The 19,656-nt window shown below is 39.6% G+C and overlaps 1 protein-coding gene across 1 annotated transcript; it reads left to right on the top strand.

The window, feature by feature from the left end:
* Positions 1-1,088: 1,088 nt before the first annotated feature.
* Positions 1,089-18,780, top strand: LOC110446254. Its single transcript, XM_021491302.1, has 7 exons — positions 1,089-2,032; positions 8,474-8,602; positions 12,161-12,315; positions 14,090-14,962; positions 15,627-17,078; positions 17,366-17,654; positions 17,904-18,780. Exons 1-7 carry the CDS (start codon positions 1,762-1,764, stop codon positions 18,677-18,679), a joined length of 3,945 nt encoding a protein of 1,314 aa, XP_021346977.1. The 5' UTR covers positions 1,089-1,761; the 3' UTR covers positions 18,680-18,780.
* Positions 18,781-19,656: the final 876 nt, after the last annotated feature.

A 19,656-nucleotide genomic window follows, 5' to 3' on the forward strand; every position in this document is an offset into this window, starting at 1 on the left:
TTGAATATCTGATAGAATTATAAAGTTTGTTTATATCTTATTCCCACTTCCTCGGCTTACTCTGTTTAGTCCTGGTAAGTTTTATTCGTTTTGTTACTATTTTGAAACTAACTATTCACATTTGAAATATAACATTAGGTATTGATATATTGATATTTATAAAAAAAAACCTGTTTATAATATTATTCCGGAGGCAAAAGACAATATTTCAGTTTTATTACGAACACTTACTTACAGTCTAGTTTCTCGATGTTGCAGGTTCTGAAATATCTAGAGTTAAGTTTATCTCAATTCTTTTTCCTGTATTCTGTTTTTTTCTGGATTCTGGTTTGTTTAGGGTTGATTTCAATATTCCGGTTTTACCGAGAGTCTAATTTTGGATTATATGGTCATGATCAAGTGGTTAAAAGTTTTGTCAGCTTAACGAAAAATTCAACGCAAAATGAAAAATGAATGAAATCAGAAACTTTTATAATATGGCATGCTGTTGAAAAAAGTGATCATATTCAATAAAGATTATAAGTTTGTTTGTAACTTCAAATGATATATGAAACGATGTGGGTTTTGACAATAATGTTTTGACTAACTAGTCTGTTTGTCCGACCCATGAAGTGATCGGCCTTTTCTATTATCAATATTCCATTACGGTCGGAATGTGGGCAGAAGTGATTACCTGTCACTGAGGTTGGTCACAGGTAAATAATCTGCAGGTAAATACAGGTGTATCAGTGTGTGTTAGAGTGTGTATTAACGGTAGTTGGGCACACCTACATTTACCTGTGTGGATATATGAAGATGATACACACAACACCTGTATCCTATATGAATATTTGAAACAAAAAGTCCTGTAGCGTTATGGGATGCAGAACAATTCCCTGCCAGTTCGTTGTAATTTAGGTGATATATACCTTCCTTCAATGAAACATAAATTGAGAGAAACACGAGTTTTTGTGTCATGTAGGGACCTCGTTTCGCTCGAGTGAATAGTGACAACACTACAGGTACGTCTGTTTTGTACCGTGGAATGTGTCGCACAGGTAGGGTTCGCCAGGGGTCCTTATTGATTTCCGCCCGACTTTGTAGGATCAATAAAGTCGTATCACTGGGCTGCAGTCGTCTTTGCTTTGTTTGTAGATTAAAGGTCCAGTCTAACGTCTGCTGGCCAGACAGGTAGGGACATAAAACCTGGATATGGGCAGGGTCATGACGCGTCCCTCCCACATGACCCTCACTGGGTCAAACCGGAACCAGTAAGGTAGAAGCGTTTCAGGATACATCGTCTGCCATGTTTGTATTCCAACGAATTTCAACAATATTGAAACAGTGATATTTTTGTGTTTACATACCCTTCGGAGGCCTATGTTGGGACAGTGACAGCCAACTCGGGGCACTGGTGTACAGTAAGTGTCGACCGGACGGAGTTTTACAGTAACATCTGTGTTTATTAGTGTGAAAGATAAGGTTTTTAAAACCAAAAAAAAAACGGTTTCAACGACGTGAGGGAAAGAGAGCGTGACATTATACGTTGAGTAATCAGAGATGGGAACACGTTTGTGGTTATCACCGACAGTGAAAATACATGGATTTGTACACTTTTGGAGGTAGTGGACACTGACTACGACCATGTAGACTACATAGAGACTACACCATGTGGGACGACAGAAAATGTATATACGTCATTAGGTATACGGGTACCCGATGTAGATTTCGGACGTAAATATTGACTACTTGGTATGTGACAGTGTAGGCAAACTGATCAAAATGGCACCCAGATATATAAAGTTGCTCCTCCTCATTTCACAATTGATCTTGTTGGGGTACGGGGTCGGAGGTCATGAGCAGTGCCGGGCAAGCCCTTACGAGATAAATACGGGAGCCAACGCCATGTTCGCTGTGATCATGAGTACCCGACAGAGTAGTGGTTCCGGCGAGTGTGGGAGCATCTATAGCGGGGCCCTCCACACCATGTCAACAATACAGTGGGCAGTCAACAAGATCAACGCCGCAAAATACGTCCCTCTAATCCACCTCGGTAAGTTAACGTCATCCAAAATGGCAACGGCAGGAACAGTTTGCATGTGCCTTGTCCGCATTGATAAGTTCTCAATAACCATATTCAACATCGATAGGTATCTCGTAACATAGTAGTTAGTTAGGTACCTTTCATCGTCATTGATAAGTAAACAGAAGTACTTGATGAATATAATGTATTAAGTGTCAAATCAATCGAAAAACGATATTTGAACCCTCTAAGGACTGAAATTGAATTGTGAATTGTCAAAAAAGTGAATTGGAAATTCAATAGAATTTAGAGATAATGCTTAACAGTCGCTCTATAAGACTGAACATCAGGAAACATTTCTTTTCTATCCGAGTTATAGATGACTGGAATAGCGTGCCAGGAAGTGTTGTGAACACAGGCACATTGAATGGCTTTAAATTTACTTTGAACCATCATTGGAAGGATCTTGAAGCAAAGTTCAACCCAAGTTGCTGCTAAGTCACTCAGGAACTGTATATATATTGTTGAATGTTGAATACAGCAGGAACTTAAATCAAGAATAAATAAATCTCGAGTAAAGGAAATTAAGGAGCTCCGTAGAATCAAGGAGACAAAAATCAAGGAGGTCCAAAAGCTTATAGCTTAATACAGACCGGTGAACTGATATAACTGATGGAGTTTATTAGTGTAGCTCTATAATACAGATACTTAAATCCCGTCCCTTTTCTTTATGTAATATTACTTACGTTTATCAATGTAATAATTACTTACGTTTATCAATGTAATAATGACGAAATCTAATGGAGGATACTGATATAATGGTAAACACGATGAGGTGAACATGTTCATATTTTTTCCGACGACTTTTGGTGGACGATATTTCTCTCATTTTTGATAAAGGTGGTAACTATAGTTGCAGGGTTTTTATGTACTTATTAATGCAGTGGTCAGAAGTGGACTTTATATGTAGCGTCTTGTTAACTTGACCATTATCTTTGTATGGAGACAATTGATACACCCGATCATGACCTTTGTATGAAACCCATAGGTCTTTGTAGGTAACTTTCTTGATAACCCCGGAACATTGTCATTTGATGGAACCTCTAGGTACCCAATCTGTTTACTGAACCTCTAGGTACCCAATCTTTTTACTGAACCTCTTGATACACAATACCCTGGTCTATGCATTAAATCTTTTGGAACACCCGACACTGGTCTTCGTATATATAATCTTGTTACGAACGATCTTGATAAATGTACCCACACTCGGTCTTTGAATGGAACCTTTTGACAGAACTGTCGGCACGTTGATAATATTGTCACTGCTGGTCAGCGTTGACCATTTCGTTTTATCTGTGGATATGATATAATGGCGATGGAACTAATATAAAAACACTCCGAATTGATTTAAATCCGCACAAGTCGTTAACTATTAAACCCATCGATCTCGTTCAGATACGACAAGATAAATGGCCAACAACAACAGATAGTGTTCGGAGGGAGATAGTAGTACAACCGATAGTAATTCTGATTTATATTTAGCTAAGCATCTATCGATCTATTTAATCCTATAATCATCATGACTTAAAGCTAATCTATAACTCTGACCCACTAACTCTTCCGGAAAGATTAACATTTCGACTTACAAGAAAAGTTTACTTCAAAACAGGTGCTCTTTCGTTGCAGTTTTTATTCCACATCCTCTCATTATTACACCCTAAACCTCGTGAGAAACTTCATTATTTGACAGATGACCCGGTAACTGTTTACGTATGTATCCTTCAGTAGAGGTCGACTGCATTTAGTACACCCGACAAAGTATAGAGGACATTATACCCCCGACAAAGGTTAGAGGTCATTAAACGTTTAACAACCATTTCGAGAATTAATGACAGACACGTGAAAACATAGTTATTTATCAATCAAAACGACAGATCAAACAGTTCTTAAAAATTCTGCACGAACATAAATTATAAATGTTTTTCGGCCACACTATAATAAACCGTCACTTACTAAATTCCTTGTTGTGACTTTTAACAGACATGTTTTGAAGGTTAAAGTGGCCTTCGGTACGTATATACGGGTGGCTTCAGTGTGTGGCACGTCGACACGGTGTAGCTACCCACTGACACAAAACACCAGTGTATTTGATAAATGTAGACCTATTTAGATACGACACTGTCACTTCACTATGTAAACTGTTACTGCTAGCTCTTTATGAATTAGATGTATTATACCTACAAACCAAATATACACACACGCATCTCAATCAACACAGGCTATATTTAACGTGTCTTTATTAAGCCTGTAGCACGTCACACGTCCTCAAAATGTTGTAGGTTGATTGAACCTTATTGACATGAGGCATCTACTACCTTCCCACGTGTTGAGGTATTCCAGAGACGTATTCTATGTAGTGACTGACATGTATTCTAATTAGTAGAGCGAGGTAAATACCTACGTAACTACCTAACTCTGACATAACCAACAGCTTCTGATTATAGACGTAATGACTCAGAAGCGTATAAACCCAGGCTAGATAAATGACCATTGTAACAGCTGATCACGACGTATGATAAGGTTTACTGTCTGTGTTGTTAAAACGATCCTGAAGATTTCCTACTACGTTACAACATTCACGATTATGATGTTGTAATATAAACACTTTTACTTAATGTGTGTGGTTAATATTACGCCATCATTTACGTAATGAACACCAGAACTAACCACAAACATCACGTACACAGTGAACGCTAGAATGTGCCACAATTAGTTAATGAACACCAGAACTAACCACAAACATCACGTACACAGTGACCGCTAGAGTGAGGCACAATTAGTTAATGAACACCAGAGCTAACCACAAACATCACTTAGACAGTGAACGCTAGAGTGAGCCACAATTAGTTAATGAACACTAGAACTAGCCACAAACATCACGTACACAGTGAACGCTAGAGTGAGCCACGCTTAGTCAATGAACACCAGAACTAACCACAAACGTCACGTACACAGTGAACGTTAGATCGAGCCACAATTAGTTAATGATCACCAGAACTAACCATAAACATAACGTACACAGTGAACGCTAGAGTGAGTCATAATTAGCTAATGAACACCAGAACTAATCACAAACATCACGTACACAGTGAACGTTAGAGTGAGTCATAATTAGTTAATGAACACCAGAACTAATCACAAACATCACGTACACAGTGAACGGAGGGGTGAGCCACAATTAGTTAATGAACACCAGTAATATAAACACTTTTACTTAATGTGTGTGGGTAATATTACGCCATCATTTACGTAATGAACACCAGAACTAACCACAAACCTCACTTAGACAGTGAACGCTAGAGTAAGCCACAATTAGTTAATGAACACTAGAACTAGCCCCAAACATCACGTACACAGTGAACGCTAGAATGTGCCACAATTAGTTAATGAACACCAGAACGAACCACAAACATCACGTACACAGTGACCGCTCGAGTGAGGCACAATTAGTTAATGAACACCAGAGATAACCACAAACATCACGTACACAGTGACCGCTAGAGTGAGGCACACTTAGTTAATGAACACCAGAGCTAACCACACACATCACATACATAGTGAACGCTAGAGTGAGCCACAATTACTTAATGAACATCAGAGCTAACCACAAACATCACGTACATAGTGAACGCTTGAGTGAGTCACAATAAGTTAATGATCACCAGGACTAACCATAAACATAACGTAGACAGTGAACGCTAGAGTGAGCCACAATAAGTTAATGAACATCAGAACTCACCACAAACATCAGTGAGCCACAATTAGTTAATGAACCCCAGAACTAACCACAAACATCACGTACACAGTGAACGTTAGAGTGAGTCATAATTAGTTAATAAACACCAGAACTAATCACAAACATCACGTACACAGTGAACGTTAGAGTGAGTCATAATTAGTTAATGAACCCCAGAACTAACCACAACCCTCACTTAGACAGTGAACGCTAGAGTGAGGCACAATTAGTTAATGAACACCAGAACGAACCACAAACATCACGTACAAAGTGGACGCTAGAGTGAGCCACAATAAATTAATGAACACCAGAACTAACCACAACCCTCACTTAGACAGTGAACGCTAGAGTGACCCACAATTAGTTAATGAACACCAGAACGAACCACAAACATCACGTACACAGTGGACGCTAGAGTGAGCCACAATAAATTAATAAACCCTAGACCTAGCCACAAACATCACGTACACAGTGAACGTTAGAGTGAGTCATAATTAGTTAATGAACCCCAGAACTAACCACAACCCTCACTTAGACAGTGAACGCTAGAGTGACCCACAATTAGTTAATGAACACCAGAGCCAACCACAAACATCACTTACACAGTGAACGAAGGGGTGAGCCACAATAAGTAAATGAACACCAGAGCTAACCACAAACCTCACGTACACAGTGGACGCTAGAGTGAGCCACAATAAATTAATGAACACCAGAACTAACCACAAACCTCACTTAGACAGTGAACGCTAGAGTGACCCACAATTAGTTAATGAACACCAGAACGAACCACAAACATCACGTACACAGTGACCGCTAGAGTGAGGCACAATTAGTTAATGAACACCAGAGATAACCACAAACATCACGTACACAGTGAACGTTAGAGTGAGTCATAATTAGTTAATGAACCCCAGAACTAACCACAACCCTCACTTAGACAGTGAACGCTAGAGTGACCCACAATTAGTTAATGAACACCAGAGATAACCACAAACATCACGTACACAGTGAACGGAGGGGTGAGCCACAATAAGTAAATGAACACCAGAACTAACCACAAACCTCACTTAGACAGTGAACGCTAGAGTGAGGCACAATAAGTTAATGAACACCAGAACTAATCACAAACATCACGTACACAGTGAACACTAGAGTGAGCCACAATTAGTTAATGAACAGCAGAAGTAACCACAAACATCACTTACACAGTGAACGAAGGGGTGAGCCACAATAAGTAAATGAACACCAGAACTAACCACAAACGCCACGTACACAGTGAACGCTAGATCGAGCCACAATTAGTTAATGATCACCAGAACTAACCATAAACATCACGTACATAGTGAACGCTTGAGTGAGTCACAATAAGTTAATGATCACCAGAACTAACCATAAACATCACGTACATAGTGAACGCTAGAGTGAGTCATAATTAGTTAATGAACCCCAGAACTAACCACAACCCTCACTTAGACAGTGAACGCTAGAGTAAGCCACAATTAGTTAATGAACACTAGATCTAGCCACAAACATCACGTACACAGTGAACGCTAGAGAGAGGCACAATAAGTTAATGAACACCAGAACTAATCACAAACATCACGTACACAGTGAACGTTAGAGTGAGTCATAATTAGTTAATGAACACCAGAACTAATCAAAAACATCACTTAGACAGTGAACGCTAGAGTGACCCACAATTAGTTAATGAACACCAGAGATAACCACAAACATCACGTACACAGTGAACGCTAGAGTGAGGCACAATAAGTTAATGAACACCAGAACTAATCACAAACATCACGTACACAGTGAACGCTTGAGTGAGTCACAATAAGTTAATGAACATCAGAACTAACCACAAACATATCGTAGACAGTGAACGCTAGAGTGAGTCATACTTAGTTAATGAACACCAGAACTAACCACAAACATCACGTACACAGTGAACGCTTGAGTGAGTCACAATAAGTTAATGAACATCAGAACTAACCACAAACATCACGTACACAGTGAACGCTAGAGTGAGGCACAATAAGTTAATGAACACCAGAACTAATCACAAACATCACGTACACAGTGAACGCTAGAGTGAGGCACAATTAGTTAATGAACACCAGAACTAACCACGAACATTACTTATACAGTGAACGCTAGAGTGAGCCACAATTAGTTAATGAACACTAGACGAAACTAATTATGGTTTTCTCATATTAGTTCAAGTTCACGACCAAGTTCATTTTCTCCTCAAAAAAGTACACAATTGTTTAAAATATACAACTTGTGATTATGTCATGCTACATGTAAATATTATGAATAATCGGAGCGAACTTATCATCATTTTCCTAGTAAAGGCCGAGCGAACCATATTCCTTATTTAGATATGTAGTGACACCAGGAATAACCACAATTACCACTTGCATAGTGAACAGTGGAGCGAACCATTTAACCATTGTGTCAATAAACAGTGAATCACTCATCACTTCCCTGAGAAATACCAGGACGAGTTACTGTAAACATGCTCTTAGTATCCATTTGCATAATAATTGGTTCTTTTTATTCTGAACATTTTTTCTCTCTCACTGAGATTAAATACCCGAAGTCTCAAATATGTCTCTTGTTTTTATGTCGTTCAACTTGACGACAATATCTCAAAATACTCGATATCTTTCCAGGGTTTGACATGTACGACGACTGTGGGATAGAGCGGTACAGTGCGTTTGGAGCCTTGGACGCCGTCAGCACCAAGTTTCCTAAGGATATCCGCGAATGTTACGGCGACGGGGCCTACGAACTGTTTCTCGGTAGGTTGTTGCCGTATAAGACGTGTTCAATCGTATATTTATCCTGTGATCATTCGTTATAGTAATAACTGACTAGTAAATTCTGATGTGACGTCGATGCAGCTGTATTTGCTGTAGCCATTTGCTGTGGTCTTTTGCGTGTCGTTATTTTATTTCAGTGTGTTATATTTCAGTACAAGGCGGTTTCTGTGTAGTCCTTTGCTTGACCAGTGTTATATTTCAGTACAAGGCGGTTTCTGTGTAGTCCTTTGCTTGACAAGTGTTATATATCAGTACAAGGCGGTTTCTGTGTAGTCCTTTGCTTGACAAGTGTTATATATCAGTACAAGGCGGTTTCTGTGTAGTCCTTTGCTTGACCAGTGGTATATTTCAGTACAAGGCGGTTTCTGTGTAGTCCTTTGCTTGACAAGTGTTATATATCAGTACAAGGCGGTTTCTGTGTAGTCATTTGCCTGACAATTGTTATATTTCAGTACAAGGCGGTTTCTGTGTAGTCCTTTGCTTGCCCGGTGATATATTTCAGTATAAGGCGGTTTCTGTGTAGTCATTTGCCTGACAAGTGTTATATTTCAGTACAAGGCGGTTTCTGTGTAGTCCTTTGCTTGACAAGTGTTATATTTCAGTACAAGGCGGTTTCTGTGTAGTCCTTTGCTTGACAAGTGTTATATTTCAGTACAAGGCGGTTTCTGTGTAGTCCTTTGCTTGACAAGTGTTATATTTCAGTACAAGGCGGTTTCTGTGTAGTCCTTTGCTTGACAAGTGTTATATTTCAGTACAAGGCGGTTTCTGTGTAGTCCTTTGCTTGACAAGTGTTATATTTCGGTATAAGGCGGTTTCTGTGTAGTCCTTTACCTGACAAGTGTTATATTTCAGTGTAAGGCGATTCATGTATAGTCCTTTGCTTGCACAGTGTTATATTTCAGTGTAAGGCGATTCATGTATAGTCCTTTGCTTGCCCAGTGTTATATTTCACTATAAGGCGGTTTCTGTGTAGTTCTTTACCTGACAAGTGTTATATTTCAGTGTAAGGCGATTCATGTATAGTATTTTGCTTGCCCGATGTTATATTTCGGTATAAGGCTGTTTCTGTGTAGTCCTTTGCTTGCACAGTGTTATATTTCGGTATAAGGCGGTTTCTGTGTAGTCCTTTACCTGACCAGTGTTATATTTCAGTGTAAGGCGATTCATGTATAGTCCTTTGCTTGCCCAGTGTTATATTTCACTATAAGGCGGTTTCTGTGTAGTTCTTTACCTGACAAGTGTTATATTTCAGTGTAAGGCGATTCATGTATAGTATTTTGCTTGCCCGATGTTATATTTCGGTATAAGGCGGTTTCTGTGTAGTCCTTTGCTTGCACAGTGTTATATTTCGGTATAAGGCGGTTTCTGTGTAGTCCTTTACCTGACAAGTGTTATATTTCAGTGTAAGGCGATTCATGTATAGTCCTTTGCTTGCACAGTGTTATATTTCAGTGTAAGGCGATTCATGTATAGTAGTTAGCTTGCCCGATGTTATATTTCGGTATATGGCTGTTTCTGTGTAGTCCTTTGCTTGACCAGTGGTATATTTCAGTACAAGGCGGTTTATGTGTAGTCCTTTGCTTGACCAGTGGTATATTTCAGTACAAGGCGGTTTATGTGTAGTCCTTTGCTTGACCAGTGGTATATTTCAGTACAAGGCGGTTTCTGTGTAGTCCTTTACCTGACAAGTGTTATATTTCAGCGTAAGGCGATTCATGTATAGTAGTTAGCTTGCCCGATGTTATATTTCAGTATAAGGCCGTTTCTGTGTAGTCCTTTGCTTGGACAGTGTTATATTTCGGTATAAGGCGGTTTCTGTGTAGTCCTTTGCTTGCACAGTGTTATATTTCGGTATAAGGCGGTTTCTGTGTAGTCCTTTACCTGACAAGTGTTATATTTCAGTGTAAGGCGATTCATGTATAGTCCTTTGCTTGCACAGTGTTATATTTCGGCATAATGCGGTTTCTGTGTAGTCCTTTACCTGACAAGTGTTATATTTCACTGTAAGGCGATTCATGTATAGTAGTTTGCTTGCCCGATGTTATATTTCAGTATAAGGCCATTTCTGTGTAGTCCTTTGCTTGGACAGTGTTATATTTCGGTATAAGGCGGTTTCTGTGTAGTTCTTTGCTTGCACAGTGTTATATTTCGGCATAAGGCGGTTTCTGTGTAGTCCTTTACCTGACAAGTGTTATATTTCAGTGTAAGGCGATTCATGTATAGTAGTTTGCTTGCCCGATGTTATATTTCAGTATAAGGCCGTTTCTGTGTAGTCCTTTGCTTGGACAGTGTTATATTTCGGTATAAAGCGGTTCATGTATAGTCCTTTGCTTGCACAGTGTTATATTTCGGTATAAGGTGATTCATGTATAGTATTTTGCTTGCCCGATGTTATATTTCGGTATAAGGCGGTTTCTGTGTAGTTCTTTGCTTGCGCTGTGTTATATTTCGGTATAAGGTGATTTCGTTGTAGTTCTGTGCTTGTCTAGTGTGACATTTTTGTATAACGTTGATTGTTAATAGGTCTACCTCTGTCCAACAGTGTGCTGTTTGCAGTTCTATGTTAAATTATAAGATTTTCCAGGTGTTGTATGTTGTTTTAACGCTAATTCTTTGTAGCAACAAAAGGCTAATCTAAAGTAATATTTGAGGGAGATCGCATCTAGCATTGTACGGCGTGTCAAAGTACACGTCACAGTGGTCTTTCGTCTCTGAAGAACTTATTATGCCTGTTTTATATGAAGGTTGTGTCGAAGACGAAGAAAAATTAGAGTACGTGTAACGGGCCAGATTGATATATATTACGGCCATTCCTAAATCATTCAAATCCGTGTATAAAATATCTTATTAAGCGCACGAGTAAGGATCATATTGTATAATTTTGCTGTAATACAAGGCCAAGACCATTGTTATTAAATCTGATCAGAGATGTGTGGGAAAAGCTGTCATGGGGATGCTACCTTCTAGTAGTAAAAGGCGAAGAAGATCTGATTATATCTGTTAGAATGTTATATTTTCAGTTATCGTGACATTAATATTACCCCATAAATTAGTGTAGGATGACGTGGTAAGTAAATAGAAAATAGTTTAAATGGCTTTCCTTCAAAGTTCAAAGAATGTACATGATAACCATCTCACTGCCTGAGCTATTATAACCGAGGTTTACACATCTATGAACACGATGTTACCGTAGATAATGTGTATTTTGATGTGTGATGTCATTGTTAACAAGATATAGTAGATGTATCTAATAAATATATTCGGTACCAACCTAAACATGATTTTTTTCATTTTGAATACAACATCTTTAATGATATATTGTTTGTTACAACTGCAGATATATAGTTGTTTTACGTTTTATATATATGTGTCCTGTCGAACCACATCCAAAGTGATATACAGTTGTTTTACGTTTTATATATGTGTCCTGTCGAACCACATCCCACGTGATATACAGTTGTTTTACGTTTTATATATATGTGTCCTGTGGAACCACATCCAACGTGATATACAAATCTGTTCACGTTAATGCTGCAGGAGTACTGGGAACCTCTCGGAGCCAGACCACGTCCAACGTGCTGAACATGCTGGGAAGTAACATTCCTGTGATCAGTCCGTTCGCAACCCTCCCAGAATTGGCTAACTTTCCGAACTTCCTCCGTACTACTCCGGCGGACAACGACCAGGTCCAGGTAAGGTGAAACATTTATAAAATCTGAAGAAAAGTAGCTCAAAGTAGACCATATTTAAGACTGTAAAAATTTGAATGTTTTCAAGGAAACACATCGTATTCGACTAAAATTGTGTGTACAACAGAGGACATTAGGAAACACGGAATACATTCAAATCTTTTATGAATCCTGTTTTATTATTATGGCCTTATTTTTGTAAATTTATTGATAGATCAATGGCTCTTCTAGATACATAATGTACACCTACCAGAAAACGTCCTTATTTCTTGTTCATCGCGTGTTGGGACTTGACCTAGGGTCACATGATGGCGGAAGCTTGCATTGAATTCATCATGAAATCCTGTACAAGATATTAATTTTCCGGTTACGTATTGAATATGATAACTGGGTAATGGAGTAGAGTCTAAGCTAAACTCAATAACAAAAGAATTAAAATGTATCCATGTCAAATACAAAGACACCAGATGGTCTAGTATCGTTTACAACTTATATGAAGGATGTTATTGTAAATGTAGCATTGATTGATGATCTGTTCAGAAATACCAGGGCCACTGCCGAGGTATATATATATACTCCGTGGTAATCCATGGTAAAGAAATGTGTAGTTCTAAACACGCCTAACTCCGTTGTAGGGACCCTAGCACGTTTTGTTTCTAGCAACATCATATATAGGATGTAGATTTAAAATAAATGTGCACACAGCATCCTTAAACAGTCAATTAATATTGTTGGCGAAACTAGCCTGTTATTTTGGTTGATTAAGAGGCGTATGTTACATACAACAGCAACAACAGGTCATTTCCGAAGTTTGTTCTGGAAACGAGTTCTGACAAGAAATTGCAACATTTCTTTAATTACCTCGTCCGAACTGGGGTCGTCATAGCAAATACCTTGATGTACTTTTGGTTTTGCTGAACTTCTTTCTAACAATCAGGGTCATTTAAGGACGTGCCTCGATGTGTGTAATGTATGCCGGTGTGTGTTTGTATGTGTGCTCGAGGCATGGTACGTTGGTGTATCTGCCTCAATGCGATAGCGCGGATCTGATGCCGATTTTATAGTGTACCTCACTAAAATACCATACGAAAGGCACCCAGCACAGTATTCCACCAGTTCACATTATACTGACAACTGTTAAACCAGTTGTTGCGATAAGCCTAAATGAAATAACAACTACCATTTTTAGGACTTTGGTATGTCCCGGCCTTGGGATAGAATCTATTGCTTAACCCACTTGGCCGAACGCTCAACACATTGGCCAAAAGTGATGTTCGTTCTGTCTAGAATGTATTGAGCGTCATCAAAAGTAGCGTCGACGTTTTGTATTGAACATAGTACTAGTGGTCTGACGACATCAACTCTAGACCTGAATGATGTGTTAAACAATTCACCTGTTTTACCGTTATATACCTACCTTAGCCTAAGCTACTATGCGTAAACATTTTACTAAAAATATATTGTAAAGGTTATATTTGATTGCAATCTGTGTCAAAGCTTAATCACTAACAATGAAAACTGTGTCTTAGTAACAATACTTTTAACACCGAAATAATGTATATTTCCTATAACAATGACTGCGATTTTGTTTAACACTTCCTGGACCTCAAACCTGGTGCCCTGATAGTTCTGGGTCCTTACTAAATAATAATATCGAAGGATCATACCCTAGTACATTTCTGGTCTGTGTAGAACCTTCATGGTCTCGCTCCCTCTGACCAAACAGGCATGTCTCGATAACAATAACTGAGGAATATATATGTCTGTCTCCCCCCAGGTGGTCATACAGTTACTGAAAGATTTGAACTGGACGTACATCGCGGCCCTCTACACCAACGACAACTACGGTTCGAGTGGTATGGAGAAGATCCTACAGCTGGCTCGAGAGAACGGGATATGTGTGGACGTTGTCCAGGCCATTAACTCTACCGAGAACTTCGCCAACATCGCAACACTCGAGAACTTCTTAAATATCCTCATCCACCAGAAAAAACAGACAAAGAATAAAACGCTGGGAATCGTGTACTTTGGTCAGAAGAACGTCATTGAAAGATTGCTTATACGTCTGAATCAGTTACTTACTATAGAGTACAGAGGTTTTCATTGGATAATGTCCGACTTTGTAGGCACGAGCGTTGAGGTATTCAATGACGCGGATGACGTGTCTGATGGCACTATCACGGTATCTACGTCATCAGTGATGATACAAGAGGCACAACAATTCTTTGAGGACAAGTGGAATGCAGCTTTAACTACTACCAACCTATCGTCCCCGCTAGATAAACTAATAGCGGAGTACAGGACGGAGAATCCTACCGCTGGGATAGACTGGAGGAATGACTTCATTATGCCAATAGTGGACGCTGTGTATGTTATAGCCACGGCACTCAAACAAGCGCTCTTCAAAAAATGTCGAAACTATACGATTATTTGTGACGGCTTTGAAGATTACTTAGACAACGAATTTCTGAATATTATGAAGAATACTACTGTTGATTATGGTCTGTTAAACTATACTGCCGGGCCGAAGGAACTAGTTGATCTAGGACGGCAGGTTCGGTTCGACCCCCACGGTAACATCCTTCCGGACAGGTCCAGCCCGCTATATGATATTAATATGTATAATGTAACAAGGAAGTCCTTCGTCAAGGTGAGTTGTTGAATATAATGTAACAAAAAACGTTGATAAAGCTAGAGAAATATTAACGATCATGGTTAACCCTGCATTAGTCTGGTGGTAGGACCACGTGCTATTAGAATTCGTACAGACCGTTCATCGGCCAGTTGCGAACTCTACTAGGCACTTATAAATGGGTAGTACATTTGTATTTATCAGTTAACTTTCCCTATTTTGGCGGTAGGATAAGATGATAAGCCTAATTGGTTGGTAACATCCGATGAAAGCTATCTATCATTTTGTATGAAAATTTGTCTGGACGAATATGGCAGAAATGTAATAGGTATTTGATTATGTTATGTCACAATTAAAACCCACCTGTCTCTATGTAGCTTCTTTCACTGTTGACCAATGCGATATTAATGCCACTTCCTTCGAATAAAAAGCATACTTATTTATGAGAAACAGCAAGGTAAGTCAAAAGTGTCAACAGAACCTGTATTCAAACTCGAAATCGATCAAACTAGGACACAATAGAACAACACAAACATTTACACGGAGATCTTTAAAAAATTAAGGACAAAAAAAACAGATACAAAAATAAGACATGAGTTAACAGCTTTCCCGATATCAAAACTTAAATTGTAACATATCTTGCTGACATCCGTGTTTCATGTTTATCTTTTCCTCATCCTAGGTGGGAACTTACAAAAACACTACGCTGTCTCTGAACTCCTCCCTCCTTGCCAGTCACCAGCAGCTGTCGTCCTGTGCTAGTAACTGCTCCAACTGTACCGTCCTCCCTCCCATTCCCTATAAATATGTTGATGGGGATGTTTTATTGATGGGCATGTTTTCTATCCATGATCCCAAAGACGAAGAACACGCATTTGCATGTGGAAAATTTCGAAACTACACATTAGATGTTATAGGACAGGAATCATTTTTTCATGCGATATACCGCCTTCGGAACCTCACTAAGATACAGTTTGGGGGTATATCCTTTGATGATTGCTACAGTTCGACCGTGGGCAGTCTGACAGTCACTCAGTTCCTCTCCGGTACCACTAAACTACCTTTTGGTTCCACTGGTCAAACCATCGATCCCACAAAGGTGTTGGGAGTTATCGGCCCTTACCCGAGCGGCGTCACTGTTCCGTTGACCTTACTCTTCTCTCGTCTAAAGCTTCCGTCGGTATCCTACGCTTCTTCATCTCCTGATCTTGATGACGTCATCAACTATCCCTACTTCTTGAGGACCGTTCCGAGCGATGTCACACAAGTGGAAGCCATGGTTAAAATCATAGAACATATGGGGTGGAAACGGGTAGGTATGTTATACGTAAACAATAACTATGGGAGCAAAGGAAAGGCATTGTTTATGGATAAGGCAGCTTCCAGTGGGATATGTGTGACCACTCCCATAGAAATGTCAGAAACTGGAAACCAGAACGAACTCTACCAAATATCTTTAGATATAAAAAGTAAAGGAGAAGAAGTCATAGTGTATTTCGGAACGGAAGCTAGAATTGTCGATTTGTTGACTGAAATGAAAAGAAGGGTGGAACAGAACTCTTTTCGGTATGATTTCGTGTTCTTGGCCAGTGAGGATTGGGGGGACAGTAACAACATTGGGTCTAAACTTGGAAGTGTGGCTAAAGGTGCAATCACCTTTAAGTTCGAAATAAAATCTGCCGATGTCGGATTCGAAGACTATCTTAGAAATAGGAAACCAGTGTTGGAACCCACCAATAGATGGTATCGAGAATATTGGAGGGAATATTTTAATTGTGACCCGGAGGGAGACTTTGATAAGCGGATAGGGAAGACCTGCAGCAAAGACTTACAGTTCTCTCAACAGGACTTGTCCAACTTCGTGGACGATCAGCGGGTAATTCACACTATGAATGCAGTTTACGCCCTGGGACTAGGACTGAACGAAGTCAAGGACTTATGTCCGCCGGACAACCTCCATGGGTGTCAATACCTAAAGGAACAGCCAGAGGATGTGGTCAAACATATCCTCAACATCGAGCTGCAGTCCGGCAGTGAAAGCTTCCCCATCTTCGACGAGAAAGGCAACGGGAACTTGGGGTTTACCATTCTGAATCTCCAGGTGGCCGGCCAGGATACTTATGACTACTTAGAGGTGAGGAATGGGGGGAATTTAATAATTCATAAAATATATAAATGTATGTGCTCTCATTTTGCCAAAAAAAGGTTATTTGTCTGGGCTATTAAGAGAGATAACCTATGTGACCTAACAACACTGCAACACTTACCCTGCCAGAGTAAATCATTATAATTTTGTCTTCATCTTCTTTTATTTATCAACATCTGTGTTATTGCTGTAGTATATTTTCTGTTCTAATTCACTTTGTATTATTTTTCTTTAAACTGATATTGTAACTAAGATATTTTTATTTTCATTTACAGGTTGGCACCTACAAAGCTGGGAGATTGGATCTATCGAAGAACCTGTTGAAATTTTACAACCATAACGGTTCCGGAAGGGAGATAACTGCTCCGTGTGGCTCATCTTGCGAGTGTTTCGTCACCACCACATTTACCACAACAGAGGCGACGACACAGGGGCCAACTGTTACATCTACAGCTGAATACCAAACGTCAACTATCGTCATAATCGCTGTCGTGTCTTCGTCGTGTCTTCTCCTCCTCCTCCTCCTCCTCATCGTCGTCGTATGTTTCTGTAAACTTCGACGAGGTATGTAAAAGGTGATATTCATGGAAAGTCTGTGTGCTCATTCAAGGTCATTACAGCAACTTTGATATTGAGGAAAATTTTCATTTTTTTAAAAAATCGAATTGAAAAGTAAAGAATAAATAAAATTAAGCTGTCTCATGTTTCTGAGGCCCAGAATAAATATTTTTCAGTTTTAATATTTATGAGATAAAAAGTTGATTGTGCTAAAACTACAACATGGCTTTATTGTGCCTTTTCTTGGTTTGTCAGAATATGATGGTCCAAATGCATCAAAACCTCTCAAGCGGTATTACAACACACCGAGTGAGCCCTCGGGAGGAGGTATCAGCCAGGTCAGTAAGCCGCCCTCCGACATACAGTTCATCAACCCACAGGGCATGAGCAGTGACATCAAGTATATGGGACCGGTGTCAACCTATGACGGCGAACAGAAGGGCGGTATAGCTAATGGACCAAAGGGCCAAGTGAACAGAGCTTTCTCCGACCCCTATTTACACCCGGCCATAGGGTCTAACAGTAGTGAACAAATGTATAGACAACAGACACCGATGTCTGAGGGCTACGACCAGGGTCGAAATGACTACAGGAGGAACGAATCTCCAGTAAGGTGTAGGAACAGGGAACCTGTCACCAATTCGTCTCCCATGAGCGAATCCAATACCAGTAACTATCGTCCGGATTTACCACCCAGGGAAGAGGGTATTCCGAATCTCAAACAATATCAGTTACCTAATGGCTACCCTCGAATGGGGACAAGTCATGTGATAAACGGTTCCCCTCCCGTCGGGAATTCCCCTACGGATTCCGATCACGCGCTTCTTAACCTTTTAGCAGGCAATAACAATGTGACCCCTACTGACGACTCGCCAGTATTCAGTATGTCAGATCAGGGATCTCCATTTGGAGAAATGCATGAACGCGACCGGAAGGCACAATTCGCGTCGCTTAAGAAAAAACAAAAACGCTTATATAACCAGACTGCCATGGAGGCGACACAGTCTGTGGAGAAGATATCTCGAGTGTAGCACGACACGACAACGGGGGTGTACAGTATAGCATACTACATATATACAACACAACAGTGAAGGAGTGTGTGAAAGTCAATACTATACCTGTTAGTTGTGTAAACCAGAGTTCATACTGTAACATGATAAACAGGATCCATTTGAGACCTCACGTCCGGTCTTGCTATGGGGGAGTGTATCGAATACATAAATCACAATGTTATGTCATCCCATGAAATTTCGGCAAGCGTCATAATTCGATAAAGTTATCTAACGTTCAATTTGTCACCTTTATCGTCTACACATTAGACGTTGTGATGTTAATCAACGTTAACACTCATTCTATTTTGTCTAGTTCAATAGTAGGATGAACATTATATCACATGATCACATGATCACATGTTCTATTTTTATCACATACTCGTCTTCCAAACTTTAGCAACTGCCTTTGTGTATCCTTCTTAATGAATGGTCAATTCTTAGTCCGTCAATGTACATGTTATAGGTCAGTTTAACACCGTTGATAGCAAAGGGAGATAACTATGAGCGTCAGTGAAATGCTGATTTTGTTCGTGGAGTTAAGGTGAAAAGCTGCACTTCACCCTTCGTTTGATCCACAAATGGTGTATTAAAAATGGACTTGGGATAATATAAAGGGTAAACAAAAGACAAGCAGGCCGTTTTTCATATATCTTATTACCACTGGTGTCAAGTAGTAACAAATAGATGATATATGCTACGTCTACATAGATATCACGTTGTTAAGGTCACATATATATATATAAATAATGACATTTAGATTTGCAATTTTTAGGTCACCTGAGACAAAGTCTCAAGTGACCTATTGCGATCGCCTTTTGTCCGTCGTCGTCCGTCGTCCGTCGTCCGTCGTGCGTCCGTAAACAATTTACATTTTCGACTTCTTCTCCAAAACCCCTGAACCAATTTCAATGAAATTTTGCAGGGACCTTCCATGGACAAAGGTCAACAAAAATAGT

The sequence above is a fragment of the Mizuhopecten yessoensis genome, unplaced genomic scaffold (genome assembly GCF_002113885.1).
Source record: "Mizuhopecten yessoensis strain PY_sf001 unplaced genomic scaffold, ASM211388v2 scaffold309, whole genome shotgun sequence".
Classification (NCBI taxonomy): domain Eukaryota; kingdom Metazoa; phylum Mollusca; class Bivalvia; order Pectinida; family Pectinidae; genus Mizuhopecten; species Mizuhopecten yessoensis.